Below are 17,876 nucleotides of genomic sequence, written 5' to 3'. Positions count from 1 at the left end.
GAAAAGGTCTCTAACAGTTTGGTATTAAATTTAGATTTTTCAATTTTATCAGTATCATCATTATGCCATTTAGCATGGTTTCTCAGGCTGGAAGTCATTCTTAATGCCAACCGTTACATAATATACTTGAGCGTTTTATCATGGGACCAACAGAAGAGAGATTACTTTGTTTCCTGTGAAACCCAAGTTTTCTTTACCTTGTTTTCATTGGTTCAAGGCAACATGACCAAGAGGGTGGAAGAGAGAAAGGGTGATAGAGGTGGGAGCAATGGAAGGGAAACGGTGATGTAATGGCTGCATCCTGGTTGTTAGTAAGGAGATTGAACAGGTAAGCAGTATGAGCAGAGTGATGGTGGGGGGAGTAGTGTGTTCAAAGGGAATAACAGAGGTGAGGTAGAGAGCTGGATATCAATTATGAAAGGGCTGTGTTGGGAGAGAGTGATGGGTGATTAATAGGGGATATTGAATATGGACAGATCTAATGCCATCTCCTGAATTTTTTTTATTTTTTTTTTTTTTATATTTGTCGATTCTTGCTCCTTAGTTTACCTGCTTTCTTATTTTATTTGTAGGAACATGATCGACAGAAATTAGAGCAGAAGTGTCGGACATACCTTCAAGAAAAAGATCGTAAGCTAAACATTTTGAAAAACCTTGTGAATGAACACTCTTCTGAATCGAGCACTAGTACCACACCATCTGTTACTCCAAAACCCACCAGAAAATTACGGACATTCACCACCCCAGCTCCCTATACTGCTCCCAGACCAGACCCAGCTCCAAGGAAACCTGTAACAAGACTCGTTGCTGCACGGTCACTCCATAATTTAGACCAAATTAGTTCTTCGTCTTCCAAAAAGGTTAGTGTTTTCAGTACCTTCCAAAGGGCATTCTTATTTTCTGTTCTCCACTTATTATTTCACCTTTGTTTCTTCTACCCAATCATCTCTTTTCTCTCACTTTTGTCTCACCTTCTTTCGATAGCTTTTTTTTTTTTTACAATTTTTTTTCATATTCCATTTTCATCATCATCATCATCGTTGTTTAACGTCCGCTTTCCATGCTAGCATGGGTTGGACGATTTGACTGAGGACTGGTGAAACCAGATGGCTACACCAGGCTCCAATCTGATTTGGCAGAGTTTCTACAGCTGGATGCCCTTCCTAACGCCAACCACTCCGAGAGTGTAGTAGGTGCTTTTACGTGCCACTGGCACGAAGGCCAGTCAGGCGGTACTGGCAATGGCCACGCTCAAAATGGTGTATTTTACGTGCCACCTGCACAGGAGCCAGTTTGGCAGCACTGGCAACGATCTTTTTATTTCATTTATATCATATTCCTATCTTGTTCTTTTGTTTTGGATTTAAAAATGTGTTTATTATAAAAATGTACATTTCTGAAACTGTTAAAAGAAACCCTAAAGTTTTAGCTCTTAAATTATGAAGATAATCACTGAATTTTGAAAAGGCTTTTGTGCAACTTGTCGTTTTCTGACTTTAACCATTATTTTCCCAAACTTCGTTTTTTCATTTTTAACCACACTGAAAGTATTATTTATTTGATGTGTGTTCATTCATTCACATTCCGTGCATATGTCTCTGTAGTTCTCCCCCTCTATGTACATGAAAATCCTATGATTTTCTCATGTGCATTCAGTCTTTATTTTATGTGAGTTAATATTTTCAACCAAGCAGGCATAACTCTGTGGTTGAGAAGCTTGCTTCCCAACCATGTGGCCTCAGGTTCAGTCCCTCTGCGCAGTACCTTGGGCAAATGTTTTCCACTATAGTTCCTGACTGAGTGAGTGGAATTGGTAGATGGAAACTGAAAGACACCTGTCTTTTCTGTCTGTATAGACACACATATATATACACGCACATACATATATATATACACATACACGTGTGTGTTTGTGTATGCATGTGTGCATGCATGCCCTTGTCTTGATATTGAAAACATCGTCATTATCATCATCATCATATAAACGATGTCATTTGTTTCCAGTCTTCCATGGAAAACGTCTGGCTATGGGGTAAATATTGACCTTGCTTGGAAACCAGTGAGGGTTGGTGATAGGAAATGCATCTAGTTGTAGAAAGTCTGCTGCAACAAATTCCTTTTAACCCATGCAAACATGGAAAAGTGGGTGTTAAATCATGATGATAAAATATTTCTGGTTTAATTACAGTGTATATATTTTTTTTGTAGTAAACTTAAAAATGTGTTTACTAAATATCCACACCTGTAAGTCAATGTAATAGCTCATTGTACCAAAACTATTTTGTGTAGTGTTTCGACTAATTAATTAATTAATTAATTAATATATGAACTTACCTGTGCACAAATCCCTCCCTTCCTCTTGCAACTTTTCTCTCTCTCTTTTTCTAACTGGGGTAGCTATGTATCTCCTCTACTGCAGGACACCTGTACCAAAACTATTTTGTGTAGTATTTTGACTAATTAATTAATGTATGAACTTACCTGTGCACAAATCCCTCCTTTCTTCCTGCAACTTTTCTCCCTCTCTTTTTTCTAACTAGGGTAGCTATGTTTCTCCTCTATTGCAAGACACCTGTACCAAAACTATTTTGTGTAGTATTTTGACTAATTAATTAATGTATGAACTTACCTGTGTACAAATTCCCTCCTGCAACTTTTCTCTCATTTTTTCCAGCTGGGGTAGTTATGTGTCTTCTCTACTGCAAGACACCTGTATCTATCTTATCATACTCATTGCCTGGTTCAAAGACCCCTTACTCAGTAACACTCCCTATCTCAGTTGATGGGTCTTATCTTACAAATTACTTGGTGATATCGTTGCTGCCATGTAAAAAGCACCCAGTACATCCTGTAAAATGACTGGCATTAGGAAGGGCATCCAACCATAGAAATCATACCAAAGCAGACAGTAGATTGGCACAGTCCTCTGGATCACCAGCTCCTGTCAAACTCTCAACCCATTCCAGCAAGTGGATGTTAAATGATGATAATGATGTTAGTAAAGGTTGCACTGTTATGTAAAATTAGATCAGAATGAGTCAATTTTATTGATACAAATTTAGAAATTTGTACATATAGGTGCAGGAGTGGCCGTGTGGTAAGTTGCTTGCTTACCAACCACATGGTTCCGGGTTCGTTCCCACTGCGTGGCACCTTGGGCAAGTGTCTTCTACTATACTCTCGGGCCGACCAAAGCCTTGTGAGTGGATTTGGTAGACAGAAACTGAAAGAAGCCCGTCGTATATATATGTATATATATATATATATATATATGTATATATATATATATATATATATATATATATATATATATGTATGTGTGTGTGTATATGTTTGGGTGTCGCTTGACAACCGATGGTGGTGTGTTTACGTCCCCGTAACTTAGCGGTTCGGCAAAAGAGACCGATAGAATAAGTACTAGGCTTACAAAGAATAAGTCCTGAGGTCGATTTGCTCGACTAAAGGCGGTGCTCCAGCATGGCCGCAGTCAAATGACTGAAACAAGTAAAAGAGTATATACTATATTTTCTGCTTGGTCAGAGATATCAACAACCAATCACTGATGTAGCAGTAAAAAAAGGCTGAAACTGATCTGATTTATCATTTGCTTGCTGGTGACAGAGAAAGATGTTTAATTACTGTATCTTCATATCTCAGTGAGATAGTTAACATATATTCATTAAACTCGCATATGCGAGTGTACCAGATATCTGTGTCAGAGTTGTCTCCCATTCTTGTTGGAAAACTGTATTTCTCTCCCTGTAAATTTGTTCTGACTTCAGTGTGTAAATGTTTCAAATATTGACAGTTAACTATGTGCTAAAATAGCTACTATGAACAGCTTCAGAAATGTGATTCCATCATTCATTCTAACTACACTGTTTACTTATCTGCTAAAAGTATATATGATAGTATTATTGCGTGTGTGCGTGTGCTTGCGCGCTCTCTGTGTATAAAATTTTATATATAATCATTCAATATCCGTTTTCCATGCTGGCATGGGTTGGATGGCTTGACAGGAACTGGAGAGCTGCCCAGGCTCCATGTCTGGTTTCTATGGCTGGATGCTCTTCCTAATGCCAACCACTTTACACAGTGTATTGGGTGCTTTTACACAGTACTGGCATGGGTATGTTTACGTGGTATTGATGTGGTTGCTTTTTACATGGCACCAGCATCCACGAGCCTGCAAGGTTAGGAATGCTTCCCACTCTCTCTTTTTTTCTATCTCTATCTTTCTCTCTTTCTCTCTCTCTCTCTCTCTCCCTTTCTCTCTTTCTATCCCCCTCCCCTACACACATACACGGGCATCTTGGGGTCAGCCCAGATTCTGTGAATAAAATGGAGCGAGGACCGGCGGAAACTCGATAGAAGCCTGGTGATTCAAAGGTACAGCCTTGTCACTTAGTGCCACACTGGTTCTGCCTGTGAATTACTTAAATACGTAAGTCTGTGGAATACTCAACCACTTGCTAATTATATATAGACTAGCTGAGATACCCGGCGTTGCTCAGGATTAAAATGGCGTAGTTTGTATATATTACAGTTATGTTGAAACAGGTGACATGGGAAAGTGCAGCATTGACAACAAAACATTTGTGGAGTAAATGATGGTCTAATTCGACTAAGCAATATGCTATGCATCCGTATGGAGTATTTCAGGCCCTAACCTGTCATGGAAAATTGGGGGTGGGAGTTATGTGATTTTTGACCCATCATCTGAAATTTTGTTTTATATTCAGTGTGGAAATATGAGTGAATGACAAAGAGAGAAAAATGAATACAAATATTAAAATGAGATTGCTACAAGAAACTGATCAGTCTGTGCCTTCATGTTGTTAAACTTTCATGTTGTAGAACTGTTTCTAGATAAATTTTCTGTTGTATTCTATGATATTGGAATTAATCTTTAGTCTTTAATTTTGACAGGATCCTGCACCACCACCACCCCCACCAAACCCACGTCACAGACGTTCAAAGTCCTCTTCGGCTGCCGATACGTGGCTGGAACACAAAAGCCAAGACCATGAAGAACTTGGTAATTGAATTATTAATTAACTAGCAGAGCTACCCAGCATTGCCTGGGATTAAAATGGTATAGTGTGTGTGTGTGTGTGTGCGTGTGCGTGTGTGTGTGTGTGTGTAGGGTAAAGGATTATTAATTTATTAATAATTGATAATTTTTACCAAGTTGTTCGGTATGCAAAAAGCATTATCGGTAAAGAGCTTATTTAAAAAGTTCTTTTAAATTTATAAACATAATTAAGGGATCAGCAACAGTTCTTCACCACAAATTTCAGTATGTGGTGAAGCAACTGTTGCTGATCCCTTAATTATGTATGTATGTGTATATATATATGTATATATTACAGTTGAAACAGGTGACATGGGAAAGTACAGCATTGACAACAAAACATTTGTGGAGTAAATGATGGTCTAATTCGACTAAGCGGTATCTAATGCGTCTGTTTGGAGGATTCCATGTCCTAACCTATCGTGGAAAATTGGGAGTTGGGGAGTATGTAATTTTTGAACCCACTGAAAAGCTGTCAGTGGATATACTCGCCTTTGAGGTGGTCAGTGCTGTGTCTGATATAACCCATCGTTTGGTTGGCAGTCAAATGAACAGAGGTGTAATGAAGATATTGTATGTAAATGGGTACATTCCGGAAATGGGCTGCAATGGGAGACGGCAACAGGGAAGTGAACTGTTGAAATGTTGCAGCAGGCGAAGGGTTGACATTGGATTGCTGGTGTGGCTGTAGAATAAGAAACATAAAGTGAGCCTATGCAGTCCCATGAGAATATGTAGTAATGAATTACTTGAAAAAATACGGCATAATACCATACCACGTGGTATGTATTTAGTATGTTTGTATTTTTGTATGCAGTGTAAATTAATAAAATATAAGCAAATGAACGAAATAGAAGCACATATATGGAACTGCTAATTTAATGATAAATGCCACAATTATTACAGAGATAAAGAATTATATATAGAATAAATTTCTTTATGTAAGGGTAAATATGTAATTGTAAATGCCTTGCAACTGCTGTGATAATTATTAACTGGTAATGGAACAGTAAATGTGTATTTTTATATACCTTGGACCTTGCCATGTCATTGTTTTTTTTTTTTTTTTTTTTTTTTTTCAAAAGTGTCACATCTAGAACGCATATGTTCAGGCATGTCAGTCGTCACATATGTTTGTGTGTGTTTAATGATGTACGTAACGTGGAAACACACACACTCACAGACTCATACCCACTCATACACTCGCAGACAGATATACACTCGTATACAAAATGTGACGTCATTGTAGTTGTGGTATAGAATGTGACTGACATGCATGCATATACTAAGATAGCAACACAGAGACATACATTCACGCATGTCAGTCGTTACATGTTTGTGTGTGTGTGTGTGTGTGTGTGTGTGTGTGTGTGTGTGTGTGTGTGTTTAATAACGTACCTAATGGGAAAGATACATGCTGAGATATATACACAAACACATACACTCACAGAAAATACAGTCATATGCAAAATGTGATGTTGTCGTGTTATAAAATGTCCTGTTGACAATAGAAAGATTATCTCTATGAAATGTTAAATTGTTTTAATTGAAATGATAATAAAATTCTGTATTGATACTGGTCAGCCCCTCACATACATATAGTAAGATAGACACATGGCTGTGTGGTTAAGAAGCTTGCCTCCCAACTATGTGATCTTGGGATCACACGCACGCACGCACGCGCGTGTTTGTGTCTCTGTCCTAACCACCATCGTTTGACAACTGATGTAGGCATGTTTATATCCCTGTAACTTATCACTTCAGCAAAAGAAACCTATAGAATAAGTACTAGGCTTACAAAGTCTTGCGAGTGGATCTGGTAGACAGAAACTGAAAGAAACCAGTTGTGTGTGTGTGTGTGTGTGTGTGTGTGTGTGTGTGTGTGTGTGTGTGTGTGTGTGTGTGTGTGTGTGTGTGTGTGTATATATATACATACACACACACACACACACACGTTTGTGTTTGTGTCTCTGTCCTAACCACCATCGTTTGACAACTGATGTTGGCATGTTTATATCCCTGTAACTTATCAGTTCAGCAAAAGAAACCTATAGAATAAGTACTAGGCTTACAAAGAATAAGTCCTGGGGTCGATTTCATTGACAAAAGGTCGTGTTTCAGTATGGTTGCAGTCAAATGACTGCAACAAGTTGTTAGTTTGTTGAATGAAGACAAGTGTTTTTATTACTATTTTGGAGAAACTGTTGTAGCATGTCTTTTGTTGACATAATGAAGTCCTTAGATAAAAAAAAAAAAAAAAACAGTCAAAATAATTGTTCTTTGTTGTACTCATTGCAGGTACCCTCTTTCAACCAAAGCTGAAGAAAAAACGATCGGTGACTAGACTGACTGAGAAGGACACTAAAGAGGTATCCAAGTATTGCCTTAACCATCAAGAGTTGGGATCAGATGGAGAGATGCGTACTAAATTATATAAGGTGACATTTCTTTGCCTCTTTCTTTTTGCACCTCAAAACGATAACACATTATACTTGGTATTTCTCTCTGATCGAACCTGACTTTTACTGGTGGCATAGGTAAAATACTTTTATGGCGTGGGTTATTTTTTGAAAGAACTTTGTGCATGCGTGTGTGCATGTGTGCATGCATATATTTTGTTCTCTTCATCCTCATTATCATCATCTTACGTTTGCTTTTTCCACTGGTATGGGGTTGGTTAGGTTGTCACAATCTGAGTCAGTTCTCATTTGGAGTTATTACTCTTGAGACGTGTTACAGGACCGCTTCTTGCTTATGCATTTTATGTTTCGGTTGGTTGTCAACCACTTCACAGTGTGTAACTGGGTGTGTTCTCGTATAGCAACCAGGTTGTCATTTCCTTATAATAAGAGTCCTCTCTCTCCTTTCAACCCTATGTTGTTTTCGCTCATACACTTTCCACTTTATAGTGTGTACTTGGGGTGCATTTTATTATAGAATTGGTAAAATTTCATATTTATTTGATTTTGATCAAGATACATTTTACTATTTTTGCCCCTACTCCCTATACTGCAAGTGCTAACTCTGTTTTGTGTTTTGCTTGTTGCTGCTACAGTGGACAGTGTTACCATGTAATAATTCTTCTTAATTTTGACATGAGGCCAGCAGTTTTAGTTGAGAACACAAATCAATGACATTGGCCCCAAAAGGATGAAAAGCAAAGTTGGTTCCAATAGGATTTGAACACAAAACATAGAACTGGAAGAAATGCCGCTAAACTTTTTGTCCATCATTCTAATGATTCCACTAACTCATCGTTTTAGTGTTACCATGTAATAACAATTCATTATGTAATGGTTTGGAATAAAGTATCATTTCTTTTGATGTGATATGCAAATGAATATAGCAGTATGCATCGAATGACCAGTCATATCAGATTTATTATAAAACATCGAAAGATATTCACATATAGACTCTGTATTCTATATCTATAGAATTTTTAAATATGTTATTTAATACAGTTTAATTTGAGATGAAGTTTGTTGATAGGATCTGGATTAAAAAAGGGGGTGGGGAGCAAAGATCTGTTCTGAACCATAGGCTCATATGGCTGGTTTCTGAGACGTATACGTTCTGCCCTTGGATTGGACACCAGTGCAGGATTACTCATTTATGCCAAGAACAGAACACAATGCATTGCTTGGTCCAGGAATCGAAACCACAACCTTATGATATATGAGTGCAACAACCTAACCACTAAGCCAGCCACTTCCACAGGATCTGGATAACTCACCCATAATAAATATTTTTCTAAAATCAGAGATTTGTTCATACTAAATTGATTTGTTGAAATTTCCTAATGAAATTTTACTAAATCAGTGTGTGAAAATTGACTAACGAAGCTTTTACTGAAACAAAGTTGGGGAGGGAGATCTTTGAGAATTCATCTTCCATTTTTATAAATAATTCAATGGTTTCCTTCAATGCAATCATATTCTTGTATTTTTTTCTTTTTTTTTCACTTTAGGGCAATGTTCTTCCCACAGTTACTGGAGGTTGCACAATGGTTTTTAATGAAGTAGAAATGGTAAAACGTGGAAATCCTGGCAATGGCAAGAAGAGGCATAGTCCGCCTCAACAACATACTCGCCATGGCAGTGATTGGACTGATACAAACATACGATGTGGCTATGCTATTGATGGACATAAGTAAGTTTTGTGTTGCTTTACTTCATTGGTTGCATGGTCTTTTTTTTTTAACTAAAACATGTTGCCTATGTCTGTTCCATTTCTAAAATAGTGAATTTAAACTGGTTTTGTTAAAAAGTCATAACTGTTGTTAATTTTTGTTGTATAGCTCCAACTTAGTCCTGATTGCACATAGACATTGCCAATATGTCTATGTATATTCAGGATTATATTGTCCAGTGTGTTTGTGGTTTTCTTTTTGCTTTTTTAAAGAAGATAGGATATATGATATGAGGAAAATTTAGTTGCTATTTCTAACAGGTCAATAGCCCACACAGAAAGTTCTCCATTAATCTGTATATTAGGATGTTTAGAACTCTTAAAAGATTGTAACAAATTTATAGTAATTGTTTTTTCCCCTACTCGCTCAAAAGCCTTACTAGTAAACACATTGGAATCTAAAATTAAAATCATCGCAAAGTGTCCAAGTTATCATAAATAAGAAACTAAGACATTGTAGGTACAGGTACAGCTGGGTGGTTAACTAGTTTGCTTCACAATTTTGTGTCTGTGTTTTGATTATACCGGTAGTTCGAACAATCTGTGGACTAACAGTCTGGTTTGACATTGAACAATGTGTCCATTAGGGCTGTATCCTTTCTCTGTACCTCTTTAATGTTTATTCCAAAACAACAAAGAGACACAGTGTATGGTTTCACTGAAAGCATCAAATCAAAATTAATGGTAAGGTCATAACAAATGTGAGGTATGCAGACAATGTAGTCCTCATAGCTGGCAGCATGCAACAGGATTTAGTAAATAGACTAAACGGTGCAAGTACTCAAGATGAGCTTCATCTACCCCAACCCCACAACAGAAACAAAAAAAAAAGTTACAAAAATAATCAGAAGTACAGCAAACAATGAACAAGATTGCATAACAATCATCATCATTGTTTAATGTCTGCTTTCCATGCTAGCATGGGTTGGACAATTTGACTGAGGACTGGCGAACCAGATGGCTGCACCAGGCTCCAATCTGATCGGGCAGAGTTTCTACAGCTGGATGTCCTTCCTAACGCCAACCACTCTGAGAGTGTAGTGGGTGCTTTTACGTGCCACCGGCATGAGGGCCAGTCAGGCAGTACTGGCAACGGCCACGCTCGAGTGGTGTTTTTTTTATGTGCCACCTGCACAGGAGTCAGTCCAGTGGCACTGGCAAGGACCTCACTCGAATGTTTTTTCACATGTCAGTAAGGCGATGCTGGTAATGATCACGTTTGAATGGTGCTTTTTATGTGCCACCTGCACGGAAGCCAGTCAGTTGCTCTGGCAGCTATCATGTTCGAATGGTGCTCCGCTGGCATGGGTGCCAGTCATCAAATTTGTGAATTTGATGTGATTTCGATTTCACTTGCCTTAACAGGTCTTCGCAAGCAGAGTTTAGTGTTCAATGAAGGAAAGGTACACACAAGTGGGCTGGTTACGCCCCTGGCATAGGCCATGGGTTATTGTCTCGCTTGGCTTGCCAGATATTCTTACGCACTGCATATATGTATGTATGTGTGTGTGTATGTATGTATGTATGTATGTATGTATGCGCATGTGTGTATATACGTGTGCATGTATGTGTGTGTATATACATGTGTGCGTGTGTATATACATGTGTGCGTGAGTGTGCACATGTGCGCGTGTATGTGTGTATATAGTTTGTGTATGTGTGTGTATATATGTTTATGTGTGTGTATATGTATGTGTGTATATCTGTGTGTGCATGCATGTGTATATATCTCTATGTATGTATATATATTGTGTTTGTGTGTCTAAGTGTACCTTTGTCTTGACATGCGATGTTCATAAAAAACACATATGGCCTTGGGGAAATATTACCTTGCTTTGAAACAAGTGAGAGTTGGCAACAGGATGGGCATCCAACCGTAGAACGTCTATTTCAACAAATTCTGTCTGACTCATTGAACAGGGAAGAGTTGATGTTGAAGTGATGATAATGATGAGAAAGTATATGAAACTGATTCAGGTCGATAGGGTTTTTCCTACTAGCTGATAATTTTTTTAAATCTAAAGGAATTATGTAAGTAAGAAATGCCATGTGATGTCTGATGTTTACATTCACCTCTTGCTTCTGAACAACTTAATAATAAAAGATATATAATGTGGCTTTGCTATTTGTGTAAAGAAATATGTAAAAAAAAAAAAAAATAGTCACCTTTATTTTTCTTTTTGTCTTTGTAGGAGATCTAAGCCATCACAAATGTAGAATATCTACCCTGTGGAATTTGGAGTCTGGTGCTGTGTATATATATATATTGGAGAATTAGGGAACTGAAATTAGTGATGGTAGCCCAGCTGCTAATAGTTATGAGTGCAACCAAGTGTGTGTGTGTGTGTGTGTGCACGTGATTGTGTGTGTATCTTAATATAACAGCTTGAAAAAACATACTACAAAATTGATAGAAACTATATAAATCAAATTAAATTAATGCTTCTGAATTATCTTAAAAAATTGGTGTAAATATTATGTCTATTGAAGATAAATTCTACAAGTAAATATATATATATATAACACACTGTATATAGCACATATATATATACATATAGCATACTGTATTTTTTTTTTATGACCAGTCACATTATGCTATGTGCTTCACTAGCTGTCTGTGGAAATGAGAGAAATATATAAGAAACCAATTGTATATGTATTAAAGTTTATATTAACTAAATGTAGACATTTAGTCTTTAGTCAATGTCATGTTTAGCCTGTAATCAAAATTTTTAATGCTAGTTAATAGTTTTATATTATTCAAAAATGTGGAGAGATATATAGTAGAACACCAGATTGAATTTTTCCTTATTTTGCTTTAATTTGGTAGGTTTTTAGTTATTGTTGCATTATTCTTCCTTCTATGTTCAGTGAACCTGTAATATTCTGGTGTTGATTCACATCTCTACGCATTTCTATAACAAGCAAAATTTATCACTTGTTTAAAGAAATGGAATTGGTATGCTGTATCTTTAAATTGATTATATAAAAAAAAAGGCTTTTTATTATCCAACTTGCATAAATTAAACTTATATTAAATATTAATAAGATATACATATAAGGTTTTTTATTATCTAGCTTGCATAATTAAACTTATGTTAAATATTAAGATATACATATAAATGTGAATTAAATATTTTGAACGTCATCATCTTTATTGAGTGACCCAGATCACTGTAACTCTTCTATGCCAAACATCCCATTTGAGTGATGAAGCATGAATGTCTCTGCCTAGGTTTTAGTCACAGTGGTTCATTGTTAGCTGAAATGTCTCATCTGTGCATGCCACGAGTACAGATGGTAGCAGTATTTCACTTACTGAAATGGTTTGATCTTGACAGTTTGTTGTCTGTTAATCTGCTTAGCATCTAGTGATATTTACCATTGACTCCATAAGTTCATCTGTTGAAATAACTCACATTCATCATGTTGCATCCCATTATTTCAATATAGCCTGGACCAGGTGGTTACATGCTATTTAACTCATAGCTGGGATCTTGACAGGTGCTACTACTCTGGGTCAGAGTAGACCTAGGAAAAATGGGAGCTAAAAGGTGGTTCCACACCCCTCAAAATCCAGGAACTTCTAAACCAGGCTCCGACTTTTGGATGTAGTTTATAATAGCTAATTTCATCTTTCTTAGTCAATTTATTAAAAGCAGGGAAAATTCAAAACTGAAAGACCCTAGTACATTTTAGGAATAAATTGCTTTTATACTTTTGTTGAAATTTCATTTTGGTATTGTATTGGTGTCATTGGAAAATCTATGTAATATTCAGTGAATTAATTATAAGACAGCGAGCTGGCAGAATCATTAGCATGCTAGGTGAGATTCTTAGTGGCATTTCATTTGTGTCTTTACGTTCTGAGTTCAAATTCTGTCAAGGTCGACTTTGCCTTTCATCCTTTTGGGGTCAATAAAATAAGCCCCAGTTGAGCACTGGGGTTGATTTAATCAGTTTACCCCTTTCTCAAAAGTGCTGGCCTTGTACCAAAATTTGAAACTATTATTGAGAGGGAATATGTATATATGTATTAGAAGAGAGCCATTTTTTTTTTGGATTTTTAATGGAAGAAAGTTGTTTCGCAGTTTAGTTTATTGTCTGATATATTTTTACCTATTCTCTGATACAGTGATATAATTAATACACAACTTTTTAATCTTCATGTACCTGTGCATGTACACTCTTACGTTTGTGTGTGTTTATATGTATATATATGTGTGTGTGTGTGTGTGTGTGTGTGTACTGGAACATTTTCATGTTGCTCAGGAATATTTAACCTTTTTACTGCTATATTTTGTAACAGACCATATCAAAACCAATTATTTCTCTTCCTGAGTTTCGAGACAGTGAATTCTTGATATTGTAATCATCATCATCATCATCATCATCATCATCATCATCATTTTAGCATGCCAGGTGAAATACTTAGTGGTATTTTGCCTGCTGTTATGTTCTGAGTTCAAATTCTGCCGAGGTCAACTCTGCCTTTCATCCTTTTGGGGTTGATAAATTAAGTACCAGTGGAACACTGGGGGTCGATGTAATTGACTACTCCCCTCCCTGTAAATTTCAGGCCTTGTTCCTTTAGCAGAAAGGAATATTATTATTGTTAAGGTGGTGAGTTGGCAGAATTGCAAGTACACTGGATAAAATGCTTAGAACTATCTCTTCTGGCTTTACATTCTGAGTTCAAATTCTGCTGAGGTTGACTTTGCTTTTCATCCTTTCAGGGTTGATAGAATAAGTATCAATTGAGCACCGGGGTCGATGTAGTCAACTGTCCTCTCCCACCAAATTTTAGTCCTTGTGCTTATACTAGAAGGAGTTGTTATTGTTGAGAGTGATTTGCTGGAGGAATTGTTAGTGTTGGAAAAAATGCTTTATGATATTTCTTCTGGCTTGGGTTCAAATTCTGCTGAGGTCATCTTTACCTTTCCTCCTTATGGGGTTAATAGAATAAAGTACCAGCCAAGTGCTGGAGACTCTGTAATAGATTAACCTCTTCCCTCTAAAACTGATAGCCTTGTACCAAAATTTCCTATTTGCTTACCCCTAGAAAGTATGAAAAATAGCTAATATTTTCTTCAAACTTTGCATTTGTTACATTTATTCAAGCCCCAAAGAACCCTTTCAACACATGGCTATGATGCTTCCCTACTACTCTTGCTCATGATCAGAGATGCACATGTTGTCAGTCACTAAGGGACATGTTCCAGTGTTTATGGTCAAGCAACTGACAAGCAAATTTGTGGTAGTGAGCAGAATATTTGCTATAACGATATTTCTGCTTTAGCAACTCAGCGTTGAATATGTCTGAAATGTAATGGAAAATAAGTCAGCTTGAAGACATAAATGTTCAGATCACAAAAGCAAAGTTTGAAGGGAATAGCAGTTATTTCCTTTGATTTCTAGATAGAAGCAAATAGAAAATAACACTAATTGACCAAAGACAAAAAAATAAATAAATAATTTTGTTAACGTTATATTAAAAACATTATTTGACAAGTGGTAGAGCAATGGATTGCTGTATTTAGTTAAAGGTTCTTTAGATTCTTGCAGTATTTAATTGTAGTTCTTTAGATTCAGGGTTCAAATTCTGCTGAAGTTATCTTTGTCATTTAGCCTTTTAGAGAGTTGATAAAAATAAAAGTACTAGTCAAATGCTGGGATTAATAAAATCAACTAATCCTATTCCCTCAAATTTCAAGTCTTGTACCTATGTCAGAAACCACTAAGAATGGTGTAGTGAAAATATTAAAAGTACTGAACAGTTTTTCGACTCTTTAGTTGCAACTCTTTATGTTCTGAGTTCAAAATTTGTCAGTTCCAGTCTTTTTCCAAGTTTGATAAAATTAAATCCATGTCTTACTGGTTATAGTTATTACAAGGAAGATAATTATTTCTACATAATATTTGGTGGGACTTAAGGCAGTAATCTGGCAGAATCGTTAACATGTCGGGCGAAATGCTTGGTGGTATTTCATCCGTCCTTGCGTCCTGAGTTCAGATTCCACCAAGGTTGACTTTGCCTTTCATCCTTTCAGGGTTGATAAATTAAATAGCAATTGAGCAGTGGGGTCAATGTAATTGACTTATCCCCTTTCCCAAAATTGCTGGCCTTGTGCCAAAGTTTGAAACTAATATTTGGTGGGTTTAGAAAAAAAATCTAAATGCTAACGATATATTAATGAATATTTATTTACATCCATACCTTCTCCTCTCAGTTTTGGTGTGTGCCCTGTTCAAAGATATTGTCCTTGTTTTTGTTTTGCTTTATATAGTTTGACCCTTTCCTACATGAATATTGCTGATAATGACACTAATGAGGAGGCTGACACCCCATTTCTCTGAGAGAGGAGTTGTGCATCTCAACTATCAGCTCATGTGTAAAACATCAGTTTTTCAGAACCCTTGGCAGTTGACGTACTAAAAACATAGGATGGGATAGAGAGAGAGAGAGAGAGACTGTTATTTAATATGTACATATTTTATATACTCTCTAACTTCCACACAATAATAAGATGTTAGACATATCTTGTTTAATCAGGGAAAACCTCCGTCCACTACCACCACTACCACCACCACATCATAGTCTTTTTACTATGTTTTCCAAACAATGTTATCTCCCTGAAGCCAAAGTTCCAATTGTTTACTGACCTATCCTTGTCTCTTTTCCCTTTTTTTAATCACCAACAGTTAAGAATGCCACTGGATGGTTCTCTCTCTCTCTCTCTCCCCCTCTCTGTATGTATGGCTATGAATGTGAAGAATTTGTTTCCTTATTGTTTCCTCCTGAGTAATTTGCTATTCTTCTCTCCTGTCTCAATCTCTTTTCCTTCTCAATGCTATTTTGTATTTTGTTTCACTTGTCTGTTTTTACTTCAAGCTTTCTCTCTGTTCTGTCAGTCTCTTTCTCTATATATTTCTGTGTATTTGTTTATTTTTTTACTCCCTCTCTTTATTTTATGTATCACCATTATGTTTTTATATCAGGGTCCAGTGTCATGTGATAATGCCCTATTATTATAACCCACAATGTATAAAATTAATATTCATTGGTTGCAATAATAATAAAATCACACTATTTGCTTATAAATCTAGCCTTTTCTTCCTCTTTTCTTATATCTATAATGGTTTTCTTTAACCCTTTAACACTGAAATTACTCAAAGGTAATGCTTATTTATATATGTATGTATATAAATGTGAGTGTACATGTGTAAATATATGTATGTGTGCGTGTATATATATGTGTGTGTGTATGTATATATAGATGTGTGTGTCTGTATGTGTATGTGTGTGTATATATATATGTGTGTGTGTATACATATATATGTATGTGTGTATATAGCCTATTGATGGTGGAAGGCCTATTCAGGACGCTGTCGAAATGTTCAGCCCATCTCTCTAATCCCTTTTCCTTGTCGGTGATCAGTGTTGCCCCCGTCAGCAGTAAGGAGGGGAGACTGTTCTTGTAGTAGTAGGGCCGTAAACTTCCATCAAAGTGTCATAGAAATTCTTCGTCATTTCTGTCTGCAAAGCTTTGGATCATGTCTGCTTTGCTGCTAAGCCAGGAATCCTGGATCTGGCGCAACTTCGTTTGGATGGTGCTCCGTACAATCCGCAGTCTGTCCTTCTTTAAAACTGACTTGGGGGTCAGTGAGGTGAGCTTTGTAAACACGATGCTTTTCCTCTAGTAGTTGCTTGATCTCCGTGCAGTTCTCATCAAACCAGTCCTTGTGCTTCTTTGTAGATGGTCCAAGGCATTCCATGGCTGTGTCGTACAACGTCACCCGGAGTGCAGTCCAGGCTTCCTCAATATCCTTGCCTTGTAGCACAATGGGGTCCAAGCGTTGCTCCAATGTATCGGTAAATAGCTGCTTGACGTTGCTATCCTTCTGCTTGCCGATGTTCAAGCGTTTTGGTGCTTTCCTATTTTATGGTCGTCTCTTGGGCTGAACTCTAAGGTTGAGTTTGGATACAACAAGGCGGTGGTCTGTCCAGCATTCTGCGCCACACATGGTCTTCGTAACTCGTACGTCTTGCCTGTCCCTCTTCCTTATGATAACGTAGTCGATGAGGTGCCAGTGCTTTGAGTGGCGATGCATCCATAACGTTCTGTTGCGGGTGGGGAGGTTAAAGATGGTGTTGGTGATCAGGAGGCCATGCTCTGCACAGGTCTGGAGGAGTAGCAGACTGATGTTGTTGCAGTTGCCAACTCCATGTTTCCCAATCACTCCTTCCCAGGAGACACCACCACGACCAACTCTCGCATTGAAGTCGCCTAGAATGATGAGTTTGTCTGCGCGGGGAACCTCGGTGATGACACAGCTCAAGTCTTCATAGAATTTGTCCTTGGTCTCATTTGGATTCGTCAATGGACGTCGAACCAACTTTGGAGGAAATTCAGAAAGCATGCCGCCTACTGTCCAGTGGCAAAGCACCTGGGCCGGGCTCCATCCCTGCTGAAGTATTCAAAGAAAGCGGTATGGCTCTGACTAGGAAAATTCACCAGCTGTTTCAGCTCATCTGGATGCACGAGACAGTGCCTCAAGACTTCAAGGACGCCTCCATCATCCACCTCTACAAGCGCAATGGAAACCACCAGGT

General features: G+C 37.4%; 1 protein-coding gene across 3 annotated transcripts in view; it reads left to right on the top strand.

Annotated features, from left to right (window-relative positions):
- The window catches only part of LOC106875469 (kinesin-like protein KIF23), a 60,755-nt gene extending 44,391 nt beyond the window's left edge, over positions 1-16,364 (top strand). For 2 of the 3 annotated variants that reach the window (XM_014923626.3, XM_014923625.3), the window contains 5 exons: positions 573-860; positions 4,930-5,038; positions 7,373-7,512; positions 9,042-9,223; positions 11,455-16,364. In XM_014923626.3, coding sequence (XP_014779112.1) covers positions 573-860; positions 4,930-5,038; positions 7,373-7,512; positions 9,042-9,223; positions 11,455-11,479 — 744 coding nt within the window. In that variant the 3' untranslated portion in view covers positions 11,480-16,364. The remainder of the gene's footprint in view (positions 1-572; positions 861-4,929; positions 5,039-7,372; positions 7,513-9,041; positions 9,224-11,454) is intronic. The other variant, XM_014923627.3, reaches the window with a different exon arrangement.
- The last annotated feature ends 1,512 nt before the right edge of the window (positions 16,365-17,876 follow it).

Source organism: Octopus bimaculoides, chromosome 18 (assembly GCF_046866305.1).
Source record: "Octopus bimaculoides isolate indiv1 chromosome 18, ASM4686630v1, whole genome shotgun sequence".
NCBI classification, from domain to species: domain Eukaryota; kingdom Metazoa; phylum Mollusca; class Cephalopoda; order Octopoda; family Octopodidae; genus Octopus; species Octopus bimaculoides.
Note: the sequence above shows the minus strand (reverse complement) of the source record. Positions and strands in the feature narration are given on the sequence as shown.